Source organism: Erpetoichthys calabaricus, chromosome 8 (assembly GCF_900747795.2).
Source record: "Erpetoichthys calabaricus chromosome 8, fErpCal1.3, whole genome shotgun sequence".
NCBI classification, from domain to species: Eukaryota; Metazoa; Chordata; class Cladistia; order Polypteriformes; family Polypteridae; genus Erpetoichthys; species Erpetoichthys calabaricus.
The window spans coordinates 14,489,573-14,514,140 of NC_041401.2; the positions used below are offsets into that span (position 1 = coordinate 14,489,573).

Here is a 24,568-nt window from a genome sequence, read left to right on the forward strand (position 1 = left end):
ATTCCGATTCTGCAGGGTGTCCCTCACCCATAGGAATCACACTGCCTTAACGATGGGTGCTAAAAATGTGGTAGAAATCAAACATATTAATTAATGCAAGGCCGAGTTTGGGAAGCACTGAATTAAAGAAAGAAACAAGACAAGTCTAATAACCTTTAGTCAATAATTAGGCAGGCGAAAAGCTCTTCCATCTACATCATTTATTACTTTTCAGCATTTTTTCACAGCATGATCGTAATAGTCAGAAATAAATGATACAGGTTAATTTTAGAAACAATTAAATTTCCAGTAAATGGCTCTAAACTCACTGGATGGTGCTTCACCCTACAACAAGATGATGAGCCAAACACACTGCTGAGGCCACACAGACATTTATCAAAGCTACAATAATGGAAAATTGTTGATTAGCCAAGTCAGTCACCTGATTTAAATCCAACTGAGCAAGATTTCCATTTCCTGAAGAGGAAACTTAGGGGGGGACAAGCCCCCAGAACAAGATGTAGCTGAAGATGGCTGCATTAGAGGCTTGGCAGAAGTTCACCAGAGAAGATCCGGCATGTAATGAATTATTATTATTATTGAACACTGGGTTGAGGCCTAAGAAAAGCATCCACACTGTGAAATAATCAGCCTCAACACAGGAAAAAGGTATGGGGCAGCCACCCATATATTGTCCCTGGCTGCAAAATGGGTAATTGAAAAAGAGAACTATATGCACTGGTCGAGTTCCAGCCTTAACTGATTTAGTGTTCAAAACATGCCGGCTTTAATGGCCAGGACCGGAAGTGATGTGACGGAACCGGTAGTGACACGCTTCTGGGCGCCGGAACCGGAAGTGATGTCTTCATGGTTGAATCAGGCAGGTTTTCCCGTGTTTGGTCTTTAGAGACAACAGAAGAGGGTTTAGTGCAACCTGCCACCCCCTGGCCTGGCGTGGAATTACCTTCACTTGGTCCATACAGCTTCCTCCTACTAGCACGTGTGTGACAGCACGTATGTGTGTTGACCCTCCAGGTGTGTCAGCCCCAGGTGGAGTGCATTGGCAATGGCTTCATCAGTGGGGCAATTAGGATGGTGAGCAAACTGGAGAGTTTGTAGAGGGATAAAGCTGATGTCACTGGTGTATGGGGGAGAGTGTGGATATTACGTGGGCCTTGACCTGTCTCTCAAAGCACTTCATCATAGTGGGAGTGAGTGCTATGAGGCAGCAGTCATTGAGGCACAGAACAGTTGACTTCTTGTTTTTTTTACTGGTATGATAGAGGTGACTTTGAAACATGACAGAATGACAGGTGTTAAAGAAGTTGGTGACTACACCTGGTCAGCAAATATTCTGAGCACACAACCAGGTATGTAATTCGGCCCTGCAGCCATTCATGGGTTGACGCTACGCAGGGACCTTCAAATCTTGAATTGATGTTATATTGGTCAGTCTGGCTAAAGAGGATGGACATTGTTAGACTGAGTGGCCTATTCCCATCACAATTGTTGTAATATGCAAAACATTTCTTTTCAAATAGTAAGGAAACAAATATGTTTTGATTGGTAATGCATTGGTCTAGAAATGCTTTTTCTGTTTTGTTTTTTTTTTTGCAGGACATTCTATTACCACCGTCTGCACAGCCCATATCCACTATCGTTCGTCCACCATCACTGCAGGTTCCTAATGTGCTCCTTGCCAGCTCAGATGCAAATGTGGTAATACAGCAGGCGATACCTTCTCCAACATCTAGCACTGTCATTACACAGGTTTCATCTGCAAACAGGCCCATCGTGTAAGTACCTCTCAAACTCTTATTTATTTAATGTTTGTGTTCATCGTGTATTTCAAATGGATATATGACTGCTTCTGGCTGGTCTGAACATGAGCATTAATTAAAATAAAAGCAAGTGCTTTCTCATGATTAATTCCTGAAAGTTTAGTTCCTCTTTAATATATGAAATTAATCGCTGTCATCTTGACCTAATTATGTTAAATCTGTTCGAACTGCGGCTGCATGTTGGTATCCATTAACTGCCATATGGGTCATAATCAGGACACTTAATCACTGCGTCATGAGCACCTAGTTTCTTATACCTTTCAGTGAAGTAGTGACTATTGAAATATTCCTTAAATAACCTTCTTAATTAATGTATGAATATGGGGGACTAATTACAGAAATACACTCTGCATAGAGCATCTGTGTGTTTGGCCACAGTACTTTTATTTTTTTGTATGAATCTCAAAGATCTTATATTTAGAAAAAGAAATGGAAGCTGAAGTGCATTGTACCAATGACATCAAAGTCACAGTTCACACTTTTACACACTTTAGATTTTTAAGGCCTAGTTTAAAAGAAGTTATAGGTGAGCTAATTTAAGACAGTCTATAATTATGTTCTTTACGTTAGTGGAGAGTACAGCACAACAAAAAGAATGAGTCCTCCACTACTGGATTCCTTAAACTATTGCAGGTTGCCCGTGGCGGGTAGTGAGTCGCTGTTGTATTTAACGTAAATGGGTCGTGTATGGTTTATGGAGTGAGATTAAGCAGTCGTAATTGTTCTGATGATCTTTTTCGAGCCACAAAACCACTCCCCTCCCCTTGTTTTAGGGATCAGTGCTGATTCTCAAGGGGGACATCCACCAACCCCTGAAACTCTATAAGGATCAGCACTGATTCACTAAGGGTGACAACTCTCCCCACGCTCTCTGGACTCTTAAGAATCGGTGTTGATTCTTCAATGGGGAACGCCATCACGATCGTCCATGAATCTCCAGGCATACTTCCAGAAGAATCACATGTCTATTCCATGATCCCCCACTTATCTTCTGCCAGGCTGTATTTATCCACTGCCCCAGATGCCTCTGCCAGCTTTCTTATACCTACCTGGTCTTGTAAAGTGTAACTGGAATGTAGGGTACCTGTCTGACATCTCAGTGTCAACCACCCATCCTGCTCTGCTTATCTTCATGGTAATATGCTGGCTACTACAGTACAATTTACATCCATAATTGCACGTGTTAATATGTATGCTTACACACTGTTTCTTCTTCATTGAGGTTTTCTCTAGTATGTAGATCGGGGTAATTACATTCAGGGCATTCGTAGTCTGAATCACAATCTGATTGTATGGGTGGTTACCTACCAGGTAACGCTTATGGTTGGCCAGCAAGTCAGCTAACATCAGCCACGGTGCCTTCAGTTGTGAGAAGCAGATCATAGAATGGTTGAAAATAGTTTACTGTCAAATAATGCAAAGAGTACGCGACACGTGTTTCGCCCTAATTCTTGGCTCATCAGGCGTACACACTCACTGTACTCCCTTACGGGAATCGAACCTCGGACGTCAGCACTAGAGAGGCTTCGCAGTGGTGAAGTATTGCTTTTAAATTTTAATTAAGAAGAAAAGAAAACCTTTTTAAATTGAGGGAAAATATACCAATAACAATTTGTTAAGGATCTGGTTTTTTGTGAAGCTGCCTTTACACAGCCTGTCCGCTGTTTTATAAACGAACGCCATATAAGGCCGTCCTTTCTCCTTCACAGTCAGTTCACGTGATTACGTGGGAGGCGCGATACGCAACCCCCGCAACCCCACCTCCCACGGCCAGCGAGCTGCAGTCCATTACTGTATATGGACAAAAAAGACGTTCCAGTTATGACCGTTACGCTTTGAATTTCGAAATGAAACCTGCTAACTTTTGTAAGTAAGCTGTAAGGAATGAGCCTGCCAAATTTCAGCCTTCCACCTACACGGGAAGTTGGAGAATTAGTGATGAGTGAGTGAGTGAGGGCTTTGCCTTTTATTAGTATAGACTAGCAAAATACCCGCGCTTCGCAGCGGAGAAGTAGTGTGTTAAAGAGGTTATGTAAACATATATATATACATATACATATATACATATATATACATATCTACATATACAGATATCTACATATAGCAAAATACCCGCGCTTCACAGCGGAGAAGTAGTGTGTTAAAGAGGTTATGTAACTATGTATATACATAAACATATATACATATATATACATATCTACATATACACATATGTACATATACATATATATACATATACACATCCACATATACATATATATATACATATACAAATTTACATATCTACATATATATATATATATATAGAGATATAAATATAGACATACATATATACATACATACATTCACATATATATATATATATATAGCAAAATACCCGCGCTTTGCAGCGGAGAAGTAGTGTGTTAAAGAGGTTATGAAAAAGTAAAGGAAACATTTTAAAAATAACGTAACATGATTGTCAATGTAATTGTGTTATCATTGTTATGAGTGTTGCTGTCATATATATATACATACACATATATTATATATATATATATATATATATATATATATATATATATATATACATACACATATACACATATATATATATATATATATATATATATATATATATATATATATATACTACAGTAATCCCTCACCTATCGCGGGGGTTACGTTCCAGAGCCCCCCCGCGATAGGTGAAAATCCGCGAAGTAGCGACCTATATTTATTTTATTATTTATACATATTTTAAGGCTTTATAAACCCTTCCCACACTCTTATAAACCTTTCTCACTCTCTTGTTAACCTTTCCCACACTCTTATAAACACTTCCTATGCTCTTAAACACTTTCTACATTCTTAAACTCCTCAGACCAACACTTCACACTGCACGCAGCGATTAGACGTCAGTGTGTCTGCACTCGCTTTGTGAAGGGGGGCAGCTGAACTCACGCTGAGCAGAAATGGACTTTGTGCTGCTTCTGCCAAAATGCCTGCTTGTCGCTCTGAGTGTTCAGAAGAAGGAGGAGGAGTGTGTATGTGTGTGTGGGTATGTGAGAGCTGAACGCACCTTCGCTCAAACCCCCCCTCCCCGGAAGCGCAGTACGCTCCTGCCACTTCACATTGTCAAGGGGGTGGGGAGCTGAATGAACGCTAAGGAGAAGTGGACTTTGTGCTGGCTTTGTGCTGCTTGTCGCTCTGCGTTTCAATAATTTAAAAGCCTGTACATCACCAATTTTCCTGTCTCACTATCTTGTCTTGCGTGAAGTTAAAATGTTTTATAATAGTGAGATGTTACTCATATCCTTAGCCCGACATCCACATATCATATGTGTTAACAAAGTGTGTTTTATAAGTTTACATGTGTTTAAAGCATGTGGGATGGGTATTTTAAGGCTTAAACTATAAAAATGTTTATTTATATGGTCTTTCTATATCGCGGATTTTCTCCTGTTGCTGATGGGTCTGGAACATAACTTCCACGATAGGCGGGCAATCACTTGTATTTAAAAACCAGCGAAGTCGTGAATCCGCGAAAAGTGAACCGCGAAGTAGCGAGGGATTACTGTATACATATATATATACACATATATATATATATACAGATATATATACACATATATACATATACATATATATATATATATATTTTATATATATATATATATATATACATACATATACACACATACATGCAGTTTCAATAACATAGAAATCAATATAAACAACATTAACATCATTATCATATGAGAATATGAAGTAATATATAAGAAGCACATTTCATATAAATATAAATTATTAAACAGTAAAATCTTCTTCTGTAATTTGCTACCGTGGCTATTCGTTTGTCTGTCCAGGATTTTAAATCACCTGTAGCTCGCAAACCGTTTCACGTATTGACTTGAAATCTGGTACACATATAGTACGTCACGTCTACTATCCGCTTTATGGGTGATGATTGTATTACTCTTTTTATCTTTATTTTTATTTTATTGTAGAATCAACTCCTATCTGCGCACACCAGGGCGGCCGTGGGCGGATGCGTATGGTGTATTCACTCCATGTTATCGTGCATTGCGCTGTCACTGGTATTTTGATAAAAGAATTTTAACAACATATAAGAAGCGTATAAATTATTAAACAGTAAAACATTAACATTTAAGAAGTAAGTTACATTAAGTACTACTGCAGTGCCTTCGGGTATACCTCATTTTTTGTTTGCCCATTACATGCTTAAATGTATACATTTTTTTGGTGTACCTACCCGAGAACACGCGACATATAACCGAGCGTGGGAGAAGCATGGATTTTAAACACGTGTTGAGTTCATCTGCTGGTCTCCCTCGTGGAATAACTGGTAATGTTTGACTAAAATCTACAGCGAGTAAAACGACATTACCTCCTATTTTTTTTTTTTACGATCTCTGAGATCTTGCTTTTTTCTGTTCAAGGCTTCATAAGCTCTTTTATGTTCTATGGTGTACTTATCCCAAACCATCATCTTTGAATGTTGCAAGACTTTCGCCTTGTATGTAGATCGGGGTAATTACATTCATTGCATTCCTAGTCTGAATCACAATCTGATTGTGTGGGTGGTTACCTGGCACAGTAGGGTTGCCACCCATCCTTTAAAATATGGAATCGTCCTGTATTTGAGAATGAAATTGCGCGTCCCGTTTTGAATCAATACGGGACGGGATTTGTCCCATATTTTTTTTATCATTTTGTTTTTAAAGCAGCGTCTCATGCAAATCATCCCACACGCATTTTATGAAGATGCCTCCTTGGTCTTTTTAACTGTCCAGTGAGGAGGGCGGGTCTTTTAAGTAGAGTCTGCAAAGTGTTGGCACTGGGATGTGGCCCCCGCTGCAGTATGCGTCCCTTATTTTATTGTATTAAAAGTGGTAACCCTACCTGGCAGGTAACACTTATGTTTGGTCATGAAGTCGTCTAAAATCCGCCACGTGCCCTCTTTTAATTGTGAGAAGCTGATATATGTAGCCAAATTCTCGCGCTTCGTTGCGGCGAAGTACTGCTTTTAATTTTTTAAGAAGAGAAGAAAATCTTTTTAAACGGATCGAAAATATACCAATAACAATTTGTTAAGGATCTGTTTTTTTGTGAACCTCGCTTTTCACAGCTGTCGCGCTACGGTGTGTGTTTTGTTTATTTGACAGTATGTAGATCGTGGTAATTACATTCATGGCATTTGTTTTCTGAATCACAATCTGACTGTATGGGTGGTTACCTGCCAGGTTACACTTCTGGTTGGTCAGGAAGTCGCCTTACATCCGCCACGTGCCCTCTTTCTGTTCCCAGAAGCTGATCATAGAATGGTTTTAATAGTTTACTTTCAAATAATGCAAAGAGTATGCGACACGTGTTTCTCCCTAATTCTGGGCTCATCAGGCATACACACTCACTGCATCCCCTCTCGGTAATCGAATCTCTATCGTCAGCGCCAGAGTTGAAGCTCCTAACGTTGCGGTCAGCAAGTCGGCTAACATCCGCCATTTGCCGTCTTTCAGTTGCGAGAAGCAGATCATAGAATGGTTGAAACTGTTGCCCCTAACGTTGCGCTACGGCGTGTGGTTCGTTTATACCTCGTGTCTTCTCATTAAACTTTTATCTCGCGAATATGTTATTGCAATCCGCAGCGGGAGCGTTTCTATAAACTTAATTTAAACTTACGGTTTCCACCGTGCTTTGTTTCCCTTATGAACATGCTTGTATGCTTCACTCGCTCGCTTCTTATTGTTTCGCTCCCTTCTCAATTGTTTAATGAATTTTTTTGTTCTTTGCTGTTTGCGGCTCTTCCTTCATTTCTCCCTACTGCATTCACAGTCTTTTCACATGATTACGTGGGAGGCGTGATGACGTGACACTCAACTCCACCTCCCACGGCCATCGAGCTGCCGTCCATTACAGTATATTGTCAAAAAAGAGGTTCCAGTTATGACCATTACGCGTTGAATTTCGGAATGAAACCTGCCTAACTTTTGTAAGTAAGCTGTAAGGAATCAGCCTGCCAAATTTTAGCCTTCCACCTACACGGGAAGTTGGACAATTAGTGATGAGTGAGTCAGTCAGTCAGTCAGTCAGTCAGTGAGGGCTTTGCCTTTTATTAATTAGTATAGATTCATTAAAACATTATTTGAGTACCGCTGAAGTTTTACCTTTCTGTTTATCCCAGAATAGCACTTTCAGTGATTCTCATGTTAGGCTGACTATTGTGAAATGATTTGATCAGACACCACAAAAAGGTTTAGGGCAGCCTCCCCATATACTTGAAAATTGGCTGGAAAAAAGGCAAAACTGGCAAACAAGTCTTTACAGGTTCGAGTTCAGTTCAAGACAGAACTGATTCATCAGATACAACATTTTAAAGCCGGACTGGGGGGTGAGACATCACTGAGACAGGAACTGGAAGTGGTGCCATCAGGTCCAGAACCGGAAGTGATGTAATCTGGCCTGGAACTGGAAGTAACGTCCTCTGGACCTGGTGGAATTTCCCGTGGTTGGTGTTCAGGGGGGAAGGAGAAAGGATTAGTGTGCTCTGCCATCACCTGGTCTGGCATGGAATTGCCTTCTTTTGAGCCTTTTAGTTGCCTCCCAAGCACTCATGTGTGACACTATGTAATGTTAATTTTTTAGCTTTAGCCTAAACTAGCTGTCCCTAGTGGTTCTGCCCATGTAGTAGTGAAACAGAACAAACTTAAAAAACAATAAAAAAAAATTAAAATGTAATTCTGGCCAAGTGGAAGGTAGGTATGCTCTAATGTCAGACGTTGGCTGTGTATCTGATCGTGTTCAGCTCTGACGGGAGAGCGTCCCCCACATGGAGAGAAAAGCATGTGGCCGTGACATCTCTGCCAATGACCAGCTACCCTCTAAAACACACGTAGTTGTAATCTCTCTCTCAAAAACGTCAAATGTTGATCCTTAACAATCTCTAGATGATAATGTTTGTTGAACAAACAGGTATCACTAGTTAAGCAGAGGCAAGGTGCACTCCAACACGTGGCGAGAAGAAGACCAACTCAACCGGAGGTTAGCATGTGACTTAGGAGAGCTTCACCCTCCCTCCCCTCAGCCCGCAGCCTCTCTCTCGGATTAGTGCAAATAAATTGGTACCACAAGCGAACTGTGATACTTAGCGTGATGAGAGAAGTCACAAAATCATCCGGAAAAAAAAAACCCAATCTAAATCCATTAAGTAGTTCTCTTGTGAAAAGAGGACAGACAGACAGACAGATGTTGGATTTATATATATATATATATATATATATATATATATATATATATATATATATATATATATATATGGTTGAAATAGTTTAATATCAAATAATGCAAAGAGTACTCGACACATGTTTCGCCCTAATTCTGGGCTCATCAGGCATACACACTCACTGCACCCCCTCTCAGGAATCGAACCTCGGACGTCAGCGGTGAAGCCTCTTACGTTGCGCCACGGCGTGTGGTTCGTTTATTTGACAGCATGTAGATCGGGGTAATTACATTCATGGCATTCGTAGTCTGATTCACAATCTGATTGTATGGGTGGTTACCTACCAGGTATGTATATGTGTATATATATATATATATATATATATATATATATATATATACTGTGGTGGGTTGGCACCCTGCCCAGGATTGTTTCCTGCCTTGTGCCCTGTGTTGGCTGGGATTGGCTCCAGCAGATCCCCGTGACCCTGTGTTTGGATTCAGCGGGTTGGACAATGGATGGATGGATGGATATATATATATATATATATATATATATATATATATATATATCTCAGCAAAAGGCAACCTTTTTCGAGTTGCAGCGCACTAAGTCCAAAAATTTTCTTTCGCGGCGCACCTGAGGGACTGCCCATAAATAAAGTTGTGACGACACAATCTATGGACAATCGCTAATAAAAACAGTTAATTTTACAAGTTTGAAAGACATTTTCTTAATAAAGGAATCAAAGGATAAATCTTAAATTGAATTAATGTGAACGTTGAGATTGTTTTTCAGCACATATGAGATTGATGCGAGGATCAATTTTCGAAAGACAGACGCGAATTTCCTTGTCGATCATTTGAAGTCTCTCACGTTTCTTAGGCTTCATTTCCGTAAGTGTTGAAAAACCTTGCTCACAGAGATGAGAGATTCCAAAAGTTCAAAAACACTAGGAATTTTAAATATTTTACAAAATTCCACGGTGCACCAGTTGCCCGAAAGTGATATATATATCAGCAGTTTTACTATAAAGTTGTCTGATGAGCAAATAAAGCTGTGCTATTTTTAAATAACTGTCTTTTTTTGATTTGTTCTAAAGGATGGAATTGCCGAGTCTTCGTATACAGCAGTATACAGTTTCTACTACATGGGTGTTAATATTAACTATACAAAACAACTTGACTTAAACAATTATTGTTCTTCAGTATAATGACAGCATCCAGAACTGATTAGGAATATGGTAAAATCACCCAAAGAAAATGCTGACTTTACAATTACAATTTAATATTTTGACTACAAAATGTTTATTTTTTTTGTCTTTTATCAGTCCAGTTCCTGGCTCTTTCCCAGTGCTTTTGCAACTTCCTAATGGACAGACAATGCCTGTTACAATTCCAGCTTCAATTGCAGCCCCAAGTGTACATATACCTACAGCTATTCCGGTAAGTTATCAGGATGAAATAAGAGTTCCTTAAGAGAAGAACTTGGGGGTCATAGTGGACTTCTCACTATCTACATCAAGAGAGAGAACAGATGAAAATTGATAGGATGTTAGATTTTATTATACTTCTGAAAGTACAGGAACAGCAAGGTCAATTCATTTGTTTTTGCTGTACACTGAAGACATTTACTCTTGAGATCAAAAGATGAATATGAGATAAGAGTGCAGGACGTATTAAAACACTTGTCACTATTTCAGTTAAGTGGGATGCCGTCCTCTTCTTCCTTAAACTTGGGATTCATTCTTTAAAGAAATCAAAAACTGCTCTAAGAATTTGAATCATCAGGTTGTTCAATTTAACATCATCCATAGGATTTATACAACTCCTTTAAAGCGATGTTTAACAGATTTAGACCCTGACCCTGACTCCTAGAGTGCCTGACTCCTTCTGTCATACTCTATATGTTGGTCTTCTCCTACTGTAACATTTCCACCTCTTTATTCCTTGTTCTACGTAGCCTTTTTTATCATACTAATTTTCATCCTCTGGATTATGATGTTTGCTGATGACATTGTGATCTGTAGCGATAGTAGGGAGCAGGTTGAGGATGACCCTGGAGAGGTGGAGATACACTCTAGAGAGGAGAGGAATGAAGGTCAGTAGGAACAAGACAGAATGCATGTGTGTGAATGAGAGGGAGGTCAGAGGAATGGTGAGGATGTAGGGAATAGAGTTGGTGAAGGTGGATGAGTTTAAATACTTGGGATCAACAGTACAGAGTAATGGGGATTGTGGAAGAGGTGAAAAAGAGAGTGCAGGCAGGTGGAATGGATGGAGGAGAGTGTCAGGAGTGATTTGTGACAGACGGGTATCAGCAAGAGTGAAAGGGAAGGTCTACAGGACAGTAGTGAGACCAGCTATGTTATATGGGCTGGAGACACTGGCATTGACCAGAAAGCAGGAAACAGAGCTGGAGGTGGCAGAGTTAAAGATGCTAAGATTTGCATTGGGTGTGACGAGGATGGATAGGATTAGAAATGAGGACATTAGAGGGTCAGCTCAAGTTGGACGGGAGAGAGACAAAGTCAGAGAGGCGAGATTGCGTTGGTTTGGATATGTGCAGAGAAGAGATGAGGGGTATACTGGGAGATGGATGATAAGGATAGAGCTGCCAGGGAAGAGGAAAAGATGAAGGCCTAAGAGAAGGTTTATGGATGAGGTGAGAGAAGACATACAGGTGATGGGTGTAACAGAACAAAATGCAGAGGACAGAAAGATATGGAAGATGATGATTTGCTGTGGCAACCCCTAACGGGAGCAGCCAAAAGAAGAAGAAGATACTAATTTTCATCCTCTAATATTTGTTTGTTTGATTCCTAGAAAACTTAGAGAGTCATGAAAATGAACAAGCCAAAATCCAGTACTGAAATGTCCTTGAAATGCTAAAAAAATTGTATTTAAATGGTACATAAAAGTCATGGAAAATATCAAAATGAATTCCAATAATCACTTAATGTGCAGTAAAACAGCCAATATTTTGCCAGCAAAACACCCACATCTCTCAATAATATCACTTTTAGTGATGTGCCGCATTAATATCACCTTGTATTTTGTTCTCTATGTGAACACATTTGTGAACTGCTTATAAACTTGTAGATCTTTAGTAGCCGTTAGCCTGCTCATTGATTTATTAGTGTTGAACCAGTGGAATGGGGTCTTTATTCTCTGATTGATGTTGCACTTTTCTTATCTGGTCATTCCCCTTTTTCCTCTTTAAAAATACAGTAATAAAAAATAATTTCTGGTATTGACATCTATATGTGTTAAACAATATGCAAGATAGCACCTTTTGTAGCAGACCACCTACTTCTTTTAACACTAGAATTTCCAGAGCCTACGAAAAAACTCGTAGATCCGTCCCACCTTAAATCGCTTCACACCTCTCCATCAGTGTCTTTTGTCCTGTAAATGTGTTGATAAGCAGCAAGCAGCCTACTATCACATCCCCTACTGCCGCACAGTTTTCTCAGCTCAAGTCTGTTTACCTGCATGTCAGTTGCTTGGAGTTGTATAGAGTGAGAAGTCAAGCAAAATGACACCTTTTATAAATACTATATCGTTATTTGGAACACATGCATTTCATGTGTGTTCCGTGTCTGCAACGATCTATGTAAACACATCGTTAAAACAGAAACGTTTTTCATGTTTTAGTAATAATTGACATAATGTAGACATGAAGTTTATAATGTGTGAAGCCTGAAGTCCAAATATCAAAGAAACACTTTCACAAAAGGTACAAATATAATAGAACAAGTGCGCTTTTATTCAAAAATATAACTGCAGAAAAAGAACCCGTGTTAGGGTGACACGCATTTACTACGACCTCTTCTGTGGCGCATCGGTAGAGACTGAGAGAATGAAACTGAATAAAAAAAAAAAAACAAAGCTAATCTTTACAAGTATCATATATTTACACTGGCTGTTACAGACTGAAATCAAATGTATGTTTTTATTCTAAATTAGTAAGAATACTAACAGCTCACTTCTCAAAACGGACTCGTCGAGGATTGAACCCGTGAAGTTTTGATTGCCAGTCAACGGCTGATACCGTTGCGCCACAGAAGCGGTTCTTTTTCTTCAGTTATATTTTTGAATAAAAGCGCACTTGTTCTATTATATTTGTACCTTTTGTAAAACTGTTTCTTTGATATTTGGGCTTCAGGCTTCACACATTATAAATTTCATGTCTACATTTTGTCAATTAGTATTAAAACATGAAAAACGTTTCTGTTTTAACGATGTGTTTACATAGATCATTGTAGACACAGAACACACATGAAATGCGTGTGTTCCAAATAACGATATAGTATTTATAAAAGGTGTCATTTTGCTTGACTTCTCACTCTATGCAACTCCAAGCAACTGACACACAGGTAAACAGACTTGAGCTGAGAAAACTGTGCGGCGGTGGGGGGGAATGTGATAGTAGGCTGCTTGCTGCTTATCAACACATTTACAGGACAAAAGGTGCTGATGGAGAAGTGTGAAGCGATTTAAGGTGGGACGGATCTACGAGTTTTTTCGTAGGCTCTGGTAATTCTAGTGTTAAGTGAGCTGTGGCCACCAGGGGGTGCTGCAGCTCCCCAAACTCTCAACACAGGCTTGGACACAAGTTTGCCATTCAAATGGCTTTTATTTTGTGTGAAACTCTTACTGAAGTAATAATTTCCCACACCACAACCACAGCACTCAGTAAAACGCTGTTTCTCTCTTTCTCTGTCACCTACTTGTCTCTTTCTCCGCTCCTCACAGCAAGCTTCGTCCTCCTCCTCCTCCCCACTCTGGCTTGCAGATTGAAGCGGGGCTGCTCCTTTTATGTTACACCCGGGAGCACTTACAGTGTCCTGAAACCGTGGCTCGGAAACACTTCCAGTTGAGGATGGAGCCCAACAAAGTACAGCTCGCTAGTCTTCCCGGCACTCCCTGGCAGCACCTATGGACCACAAAAGTACTGAGCCAATGAACTCCAATTCCAAACTTGCCCTGTGGGAATCTGTGGTGATATCACATCCCAGAGGGGCTGCCATCTAGCATTATGGAGGAGATAATATCCTACACAAGCCGTCTCCCACTGACCTTACACACTGTGGGCATCCTGACCGAGCAAGGTTCCTAGTACGGCTCTGGTTACTGGGCTCAGCATGGTATCCGTCACAGAGCAAAAGTACAGGAACAGGCAGTGATATCACAAAATTTTTGGTTGCATATCCGTTGCTTACAATAACTGCATGAAGCCTGCGACTCACTGACTGTCATGATCAGGTCTGAATTTTGGGGTCTTATAGCCTTTTCCTGTGTTGAAGCCATTTTGCATACCATTGTTAGGGTCGTGTCCTGTATTCCTAGGGACATGGTGTCCAGATTCATGACCTCAGATTCATCAGCAGACGAGATAAAAGGTCAGAGTTTGCACTGAGCTTTATCTGTTCTGTAGATAAAACCTTCAAAACCCTTATAGTATTCTCTTTGTGATTGATTTTCGTGGTTTGCCTGAATTTTGACTTTGATTTTTGCCTCTCATCTGGGTTTCATTTGCTTCATTTTATTTTATTTGTTATGTTTTGCCTTTTGCATGCATTTGCTGCACAAGCAACCATCTGTTTGCATCCCAGGCACTGCAGCTCTCAAAGTCTTCTTTAAATGAAGGATTGTTGTACCTTCACTCCTGCCCTCTGGAGGTTGTTGGTGATGTGTTGTTTTTGGATTTTTCCTCCAAGCTGTCACTATTTTTCCAAATTGTTGTATTGGCTGTTCTCGAAGTTTGTGCAATGCCCATTTTCCCATTTTCTCAGCTTCAGAATGGCTTGCTCTTCTCCCATAGACTGGTTTATGGCCTTCATGATGATTTATCTTTTTGAACGACGAATGCAGTCATCACAAGTGAAACCCAAGGCTAAAACCGAGTGTGCACATTCAGATTAGCCATTTATTGTTTAAACAATCATTTCGAACAGGACACACCTGGGGAATAACGAACACCTGGCAGTCACAGGTTTCAATATTTTCCCTTGCCTAAAAGAATTGGGTAGCACGAGGTGCTCTCTTCTATGGTGCTTACCATGTCTGGATGTCAATACCAGGAAGTAAAAGTTGGTATTCATCTTTTGATCTTAAACCCAAATGTTTTCAGTGTATAGCAAAAACAAATGAATTGGCCTTGCTGTTCTAATACTTGGTGAACTGTGTCACAGTGTGTGTAGCACAAGTCATGGAAGGTTGTGCTTGAGTTAAGTAACAGGCTGGTGAGGCCTCATCTGGAGTACTGTGCACACTTTTGGTCTCTATATACAAAAAAGACATAGCACTAGTAGCTTGTTTGTTCAGCTAATAGCTAAGCTGTCTCAATATCCTGTCCAGATTCTTCTTAAAGGTTGTCAAGGTTTCTACTTCAACTCCATGTCTCGATAGTTTGTTCCAGCTTCCCACAACACTAAGCGTAATAAAGTGCATCCTGGCTTCAGTCCTAAATGCACTTCCTCTTAATTTCCACTGATGTCCTTGAGTATGTGATTCACCCTTAAGATGAAAGAATTCTGCTGGATCTGCTTTGGCAGTGCCTCTAAGGATTTTAAAATACATGGATTAGGATTTAGACTAGATGCAGTAGATCTGTTATTTTGGAAAAACCTGCTTCTTCCACAGTTTCTTGTGGTGGTGTGATTACTGCTGACTGACTGTTGCTAGTTGTACTCATTGCTGGCAGCAGCCATGTTGATTTAATTGAGATACATTTTCTGTGCTGACGTTCACTTAAGTGTATGTACAGTATATGTATAATGCAAGATGCAACTTGAATAATGCACACCAAGCAGCTGTAAAGTGGCACTTAGAATGTACGTAGATCTGATTGATACAAAGGTACAGTATCAGACATTCATACTTGCTGACACATTTCAAACTCTTGCATAAACAGTTTCTAATAATTTGTATGCCTCAGTTAACAGGCACAGTTAGAAGATAATTTTGCCAAAATGAAGCAGTTGCTCACATGACACACCAACTAGAAACTGCCCTTTTAATGCTCCATAAGCCTAATGTATAGAAACTTTCAGATAGTTGTAGTTGAGAACTATTCTACCAAAAGCTTCTTACTGTAAACTTTAAAAATGTCAAGATTTTAATTTGAAATGCTGTGTAGTTGTATAGGACCATTTTCTGGACCACCAGGTAGCTACCTACCACAACGTCCACCCCAAAACCATATCGCCATAGCTTTGTTCAAGCTGACCAGGTTGTGGGAGAGTCATTTGAGTTCATCATAGGGAATCCATTCCCGGGAATTTGGGAATCCCACATGTCATTCCCGGGAATCCCGGGCTCCCGGGGATGACTCAGTGCACGGGCATCTCACATGTGAACGGTTTTAGAAAGATCGACACTTATTTTTAATAAAACTACTGCGATGTGTTGACACCTATAAAAGACTGACCTTATCTGCAAGCAGTTCATGCTGTCATATAAGTACATGTATCTAGTTAGTTGCGGTAATAAGAGCGTAGAAAGCACAATGTGTCCAGCGTGCGGTCGTCCAGGTGAGAGCGCACCTTCATGCAGAGTATGCCAGCCGCTGAGAAAGCATGCTCTGCCTCCACTGAAGTAGGTGGCACAGTCATCAGATACAGATACGCTTGTTCTAAACAATGCCCGTGCTTGCCATTGCTCTGAAGCACCGCCATTTCAGCTTTTACTGATGCATCCAGTTTCTTGTCATCATTCTGTGATGGCAAGTTTCTTGGCATAGATAATGCGGATACAACAGACTGACGCATTGCAATTTCAAGTTGCTATTCAAAGCTGTTGTCTGATGAAGTGCAAGCTGCAGCAATGGCGCCACCTTAATTATTTTCAACTATAACTCTGTTATTTCTTGATCGATTTTTACACTTTTACACGCTATATATGCAAACTTGGCCATTCCCATTTACCCGGTAATTCCAGCAGTTTCATTCCCGGGAATGAAAAATGTCCAGGAATCCACCCGGGAATGGATTCCCTAGTTCATCATGACCACCATCCACCAGTGTGTTTATGTGATATGCACGGTCATTGGAGAGGGAAAATGTTTCAGATTTTTAATAACTTTTCAGACCTTTGTAGAAAAATGTTTTCATTTTGTCATTATTAGACTATTGAGTGTAGACTGATGGGCAAAAATGGCAAATGTATTCATTTCAAATGAAATCTTTACAACACAGTAAAGTATGCAGAAAGCTAAGGGGTCTGAATACTTTCTCAATCCACTGTATATTCATAAACACATTTTCTTTGAAGCAATGAAGCTTATTTGGTCAGAATTAAAGAGTGTCAGAAATAATTCTGTGGGAGAAGGACCAACATATTTAACTTTTTTTGAGTATCAAAGTGTAGCCTAAACTCAGTAGATATGATAACGAACGAACAAATTTTACTTTATTTGTCCCCAGGGGGAAATTCACTCTTTAAATAAATGAATAGGCAGAGAAATAAATAAATAATACACATATATTACACACAAGGCAGAAGATAGAAAGAAATAATTAGAAAGAAAAACGTCTGCCTTGGCAGTGCCAGTCCCAGTGAGGCATTATGCAGGCACGTTGTCATTGGTATTTAGGTGCCCCCAGTTCCGTATCTTGACACACTTCTTCGGAATGATATTTTGGCTGAAAGTCCGAGAGGGTGTGCATTGTTCATAATGGCACTTGATTTTGTTTCAGTTCTCTCCTTTACTATGACCTTCAGGGGGTCCAGAATGAATCCCATAACTGAGCCTACCCTTTTAATTCAGTGGGCCTCTCTTGAAGTGATGTGACCAGCCCAGCACACCACAGTGGCAATCACAGAGGTATAGAAGATGTGAAGGATGTCACTTCCCACATTAAATGAACTCAGTCTCCTAAAGAAAAAGGCCCTACTCTGCCCTTACTTCTATAGTTCCCCCATTTGTGCAGAATCATTTGAGAATTTCTGCAAGTGACATGACCTGATGTTATATTTGTAGGCGTAGGTGTAGAGAGTGATGAGTACAGTAGACAGGCATGTTCCTTGTGGTGTTCCAGTGTTGCTCTCACAGTCCTTGACTCTCACAAACTGCTGTTTGCCCCGACAGATAGTCCAGGACACCACAGGCTCATCCACCTGCATATCTCTGAGTTTACCCCGTAAGAAGGATGTTGTTGAAGGCACTGGAAAAATAAAAAAAAAACGTAATCTCCACATTGCTGCCAGCTTTGTCCAGGTGAGAATAAGGCTTGTGGAGCAGACAGACAATTGCATCCTCCACTTTGTCCAATAGACAAACTGTACTGGGTCCAGGTGGTCTACCACAAGAGCACTCGTATAGTCCAGGACCAGCCTCTCAAAGTTCATCATGATGTGGTCCGTAAGCGTCACTGATGTACTGTATAGTCAATAGATGAAGTGACGCCTGCCTTCTTAGGCAGTTTTCCTCAGCAGCAGCACTTTCTGGAGCTGTAGGGGCAAACTGAACAGGTGGCAGAAGATGCCACACAGTTGGTCAGCACATTAAGAACTGTGTGTTCACTTGGTCTTCAGTTATGGGCAGTCTATACTGATGGTCAGAGGTGGACTCATCACTGGCCATTCCAGCTGTAGTGGTAGGAGTTGTTGTTGTAGTTGGGATTTTGTGGAGTGGGACTGGGAGGGAAAATGTAAAAAAAAAAAAAAAATTGGTTCACCTTGTTAGCTTTATCCATATCCAGGGCTCATGTGCCAGAAAGGGATTTCTAGAGTCCAGTAATTATGCCCGGTCCTTTCTAGACATCCTTCATGATATTCTGAGTTAGTTTGTCTTCTGTTTTGGCTTTATTCCTTGGATACTAACTTACTTTTACATCTACACCATTTCCACATTCTCCCCCTGAATGGTGAACACTGGATGTCCACCACCAGTTCTTTTGTCTTGCTGATGAGTTCCAGGCTGTTGTGCTTGCAGCACAAGACAAAGTCCTCCACAACCTTTATGTACCATTATTAGTCCCATTATTATTGCAGCTTATGATGGAGGAGTCATCGGAAAATTTTCTGTAGATGGCAAGCATGGGTATTGTACTGGAAGTCCATTGTGTAGAGATGTGAACAGGAAGGAAGACAAAACAGTTCCTTGTGGTGCTCCAGTATTACACTCCACCATTTCTGAAACAGGTTGTCTTCGGGCTCTCTGTTGGCCAGGTAGTCCATGATCTAAGAGATTTTGGGAGTATCGAGATTGAAAGCCTTGAGCTTTTTACCCATTCGATGAGACATAATGTTGTTAAGGGCACTGGAAAAATAGAAAATACACGATCCTGACTGTGGCAGTGGCTTTGTCCAAGTGGGAGGTAGACTCTGTGGAGCTTGGAGATGAGAGCATCCTCCACTCCTATATGTGCCTGATAGGCAAACTGCAGAGGATCCAGAGGTTCTGAATCCAGGGCTTGTAGCCATTTTAGGTCCAGTCCTTCATGATGTAAGAGCAACTTGCTTGACGTCCTTGGCATATCTGTGAAGAACCTGCCAGGATATCTACCCGGATGTTAGACACACATAGTCTTGATTATTCCTACATGAAGTAAAGCTTTTTGTCGCAAATAGCAGACCTGCACCTACCATTTCTTTTGTATTATTGCCTTAGTAAACCCAGAAATTTCCTTTAACTCTGGGTAAATTTATGCAGTTTGGAAATCTGTGGCGCCTCCGCTCTGAAGGTACTTCTTGGAGCCGCTTCACATCTGCTTGTTTATGAAGCTGTACTAAAAATGAACTTCAGTAGCTTACCTCATTCTGTCATCATTTAGGCCAGTTCAAGTGCTTAAGCAGCAAACATGCCAAAGATGACAGCATGTCTCATTGCAAAGAAAAAGTGTAAATGACGGTGCCAGATGGAATATTTCCTTCCATCTCATATAGTGTATGTGCTGATCACTATGGAAACTGTACCGTGTATGTCATTTTGGGCTATAATATATGTTTAGCCAGGAATATTTGCTTTTTGATATAAATTTACTACAGTAATTAATCTCACAATTCTGCCTAAAATTTTAAACAACATATGTCAATAGCAATACGAAACAGATTAAAAAAAATATGAAAGATACTTAGTTTCCAATTAGTGTGAAATGTAAAACAACGGGCTTAATATGGAGTGAAACTCGGGTGAAGTGTGATTGTGCTCTGCTCTGAATTGCACTTAAATCTGATTGTGCTTAGTTTTCGGCTTTTACATTTCTTCTTTTTTTTTTCTTTCCTTTCATTTGACATGACATGACATGACATATGACAGTCGGCCCTTCCATATCCACGGGGCATTGATTACAAGACCCACCGCAGATCCTAAATTCAATGGATGCTCAAGTCCTTTGTATAAAATGGCATAGCATTTGCACATAACCTATGCACACCTTCCTTTACACTTTAAATCATGGGGTCCCAAACTGGGGTGCCTGCACCCTAAGGGGTGTGTGAGATGACATTTCAGGAGGGTGCAACAAAGAGGACGGCTGCGTTGTGTGAAATGATTGGACAGACACAGGAAGAGGTTTCGGGGGTAGCCACCCGTACACTTGAATTAGGCTGCCAAGATTGAAAGGTTGGTTCCATAGGACAGGTCTCAGCAGACTTCAGTCCAACAATAGAACAATCATGATAGGCAAAGATGGCGGATTTAAAGCTGGCAGGGGAAGTGATGTCATCGGGACCAGAAGTGTCACCATCAGGCCCGGAACCAGAAGTGTCGTCATTGGACCTGAAACTGGAAGTGATGTCTTCGAGTCCAGGCAAAATTTCTTGTGGTTGGTCTGCCGATGAAAAAGAGGGAGGATTAGTGTGCCCTGTCACCCCCTGGTCTGGCATGAAATTATCCCTTTGTGAACCCTTCAGCTGCCTCCCATGCGCACTTGTGTGACTGTTGTAATTCCCCAAAATTAAGTGAGGTGGGTTGTCCTACTTTATCGTGGTGTAATTGGTGCCTTGCAGTGTGCCATCATTTGTAGGTCATTTATTAGTTGGTGCCCCCGTTCTATGATATGAAAACAATCAAGCATTGTGCCCACAATTGTGACCTGTGAGTGAAGCCCAGAAATACGCAATCTTGTGGGATCCTTACTGCGGGCAGAACATTTGTAAAGATGAATAACTTTTTTTAAGAGAATGCAATTTGGATCTTGCAATGATCCGTAGAGAAGGGAGAGGTCTGGTATTGATTTCTGTTCAAACCCTGATCCTAAAATGTCACAGATTTCGAGGTTTGATTGACATTTTTGTCATTTTGTGGTAACAGCGGTGACTGAATTGCTTACATTTAGCCCACCTGTGTCAAGCCGCATACAGTTAAAGGAGTAGAGTGTTGTACCGTGTTAGCCATAGATTGATACAGGAGAAAGTAGGGTGAAATGACACCTCTTATTGGCTAACTAAATAGATTACAAGTGCAAGCTTTCGAGGCAGCTAAGGCCCCTTCATCAGGCAAGATGTACGCATTTGTAATCTATTTAGTTAGCCAATAAAAGGTGTCATTTCACCCTACTTTCTCCTATACAGTTAAAGGGTCATTGCAATTGGATAGCTGAGGTTTAGAGCATTCCAGTGATGTGTAGTTGTCTATGATTGGTCTTTCATGCTGCAGTGCATGTCACAGCTATGCTTAAAAGGCAAAAAATAAATTGGTTCTGTGACAGGCCATCTTTACAAACCGTTAAGTATGAGCGTCTGTGCATGGGGATTGTTTGGTTGATGCACAATAAGATTTGAATTTTGTACTAGGGAAATGTCTTCTTCTTCAAAAAAAAACAGAAAACATACGGTTGAAGACGTCTTAGAAAAGTTCTAGAATGGTAGTGATACAGAATATGAAGACCTTGACTTTGATTCTGATCACAGTTTTGACTCTTTTGAGAACAACGCATTTGATGAAGGACTTGATGCTATGCTTGACGTGTAAGAAGTTCTCATAGTATAACTGTGAAGCGTCTTGACGTGTAGTTTTACAGTTTAAGTGTCATTTGTTCGATTTCCGTACTTGGACGCTGTCTGTTGCACATTCTCCCTATGTTTGTTTTCTGAGCAGTGCCCTATCAGTTTCATCTTAGAGTACCAGCTATGTTTCTTAGTGTACTGGTGAGTACCATTACTCTGTATCTGTGCATCTTGGAGTTCCACGTGGGGACCCCCTCCCTTCGATTGAGTGTCACTGTATCATGCCACTTGTTTTGCTATGATTGCTAGCAAATAAGAAAAATAAAAAAAAGCTGTTCCAGCTCCTACGGTATAGACAGACAGACACATAGATAGATAGAAATGAAAGGCACTATATAATAGATAGATAGATAGATATAAAATGTACTATATGATATAGATATGGAGCCTGTAGGGGGTGCATAGCTCCCCAAAAGCAACACAGATGCAGGACACAAGTTCAGCACACACTTCTTTTAATTTTTCATGGGAAATGCTTTCACTCATTACCCACCTGCTCAGCACAGTGCAGGAATCACCAATTCAAAGCACACTTTTCTTCTTTCCCCTGCAGCACCCATGAAACCCAACAGGGCAGTGCCGAACTCCAACAAGTCTCATGTACTCATGATCCAGCAATGGCTACCTGTGACCCAAAAGTGTCAGAGAAATAGAGTAACACCCCGCAGCATGAACAAACCTATGCAGCACGACCGCTTTTTTCGTGCCCCAAAATGCATCAGAACACGACCAAAATCCCGAAACACGACCAAAAAAGTAAACACGTTTCCGATTGCATGGGCGCCTTGTGTGTCATAAACAAAGCCTTAAAATGTTAAGTGCAGCGTTACCCAGTGCTTTGCTTTCTTACTGTGCCCGTGATAGTACTGTTATTTACTGATTATTTTGTGCTTTTTACCAAATAACAATGGGTCCAAAGAAACCTAGAGAGTTAAGCACAAAACCAAAGAAGGTACAACGATCAATAACAATAGAAACAAAGAAAGAAATGATTGAAAAATATAAGAGAGGTATACGCGTGACTGATCTTACAGTTTCGTATGGCATGAGTAAATGTACTATAGTTACAATTTTGAAAAACAAGAAGGAAATTAAAAAAACTGAAGTTTTTAAGGGTGTTGCACGTGTACTCTCTAAAAACAGACCACCAGCAATTGATGAAGTTGAAAGATTATTGTTACTTTGGATAACTGAAAGAGAGTGTGCTGGTGATAACTAATCGGAGGCTATTATTTCTTAAAAGGCTAAGGCAATAGGTGTGGATATTGCAAATGATTATCCGTCAGGGAGTGCTGATAGGGAATGTCCTGTTATAGTCAATTTTCTTTTTTAATTTCAATTGTGTAGGCTATGTTGTGCTTATTGTTATGTCAATCTCTTGCAGTGTACAATTTATTCTTTATTCATGTGTTTTTCCATAAAACAATATTTTAATCGTTTTGGCCCTGGATTTTCTGTTTTTATGGGAAATATGATTTTGTGAGATATTCTACCTTTGGGGTGTCTAGGAAGCTCAAAAATGAAAAAAACCAAAAAATGATCACTATTATTATACAATAGCTGCCAAATACTTCAATCCTACTTGTTTCCCTTCCATGTTTTGCGTACTGTATGCCAGTCTCTCCACTCTGTGCTCATGGTAGCACACCTGGTTCCAACGTCTACAAAACGCACCTTTGCCTTACAAAAATGGCTATATATATATATGTACTAGTAATAAGTTGCAAAGGCTGAAAGGGTAAATATGCAGAAAACTCAATTATGGGTATTAAATAGGTTAGGTATGGGAGTCTTAAACAATACTGTAATTTATTATGCAGAAAAAAAACTCAAATATAGATATTAAATAGGTTATGTATGGGAGTCTTGGGGACTCAGAAAGGATTAATTCTATTTCCATTATTTCTTTTGGGATAAATTGCCCCGGTCCACGACCAACTCAGTCCACAACTGGTTTTCCGTGATGAATTAAATTTGTGCTGCAGGGTTTTACTCTACTGGATTAGGTGTACGTGTGGCAGAGGTGGGTAGAGTAGCCAAAAATTGTACTCAAGTAAGAGTAGCGTTACTTCAAAATAATATTACTCAAATAGAAGTAAAAAGTAGTCATCCAAAAAATTACTCAAGAGTAAAAAAGTATTTGGTGAAAAGACTACTCAAGTACTGAGTACCTGTGTGATCATAACTAAATGATTTATTTTATAGAAATGTTGTAATAAGACAGACAAAAATATAAAATAATGTGCAAATTCTGCTATTTCCAAATAACAAAATTAAAAATGAGTAAAAATAAATAACATCTTTACAAAATAAAGATGCACAAATAACACAAAGTTCCAAATCTCAGTTTTTCACTACAAAGCTTTTGAAGCCGATACCTACAGTAGGTAACATGTGTTTGAACAGTGCAAACTACTTACAGTGACGAGATATACTGACTGTATGCTGACCGTATAATACTGCATACTCACTGGCCCTCCAAATAGCACAGCTGATAGAAAATAACAATAGAACAAAGCAGCTTGTGCACCTACAAGAAGTCTCACTTTACCTTGACTGTGTCTTTGCAT

General features: G+C 40.1%; 1 protein-coding gene across 8 annotated transcripts in view; it reads left to right on the forward strand.

Moving 5' to 3' along the window:
* Window positions 1-24,568, forward strand: part of atf2 (activating transcription factor 2) — a 225,384-nt gene that overhangs the window by 34,850 nt on the left and 165,966 nt on the right. For 4 of the 8 annotated variants that reach the window (XM_051930645.1, XM_051930644.1, XM_051930647.1 and 1 more), the window contains exons 6-8: window positions 1,597-1,775; window positions 10,373-10,487; window positions 18,136-18,264. In XM_051930645.1, the coding sequence (XP_051786605.1) occupies window positions 1,597-1,775; window positions 10,373-10,487; window positions 18,136-18,264 (423 nt within the window). The remainder of the gene's footprint in view (window positions 1-1,596; window positions 1,776-10,372; window positions 10,488-18,135; window positions 18,265-24,568) is intronic. The other 4 variants (XM_028806252.2, XM_028806254.2, XM_028806253.2 and 1 more) reach the window with 1 other exon arrangement.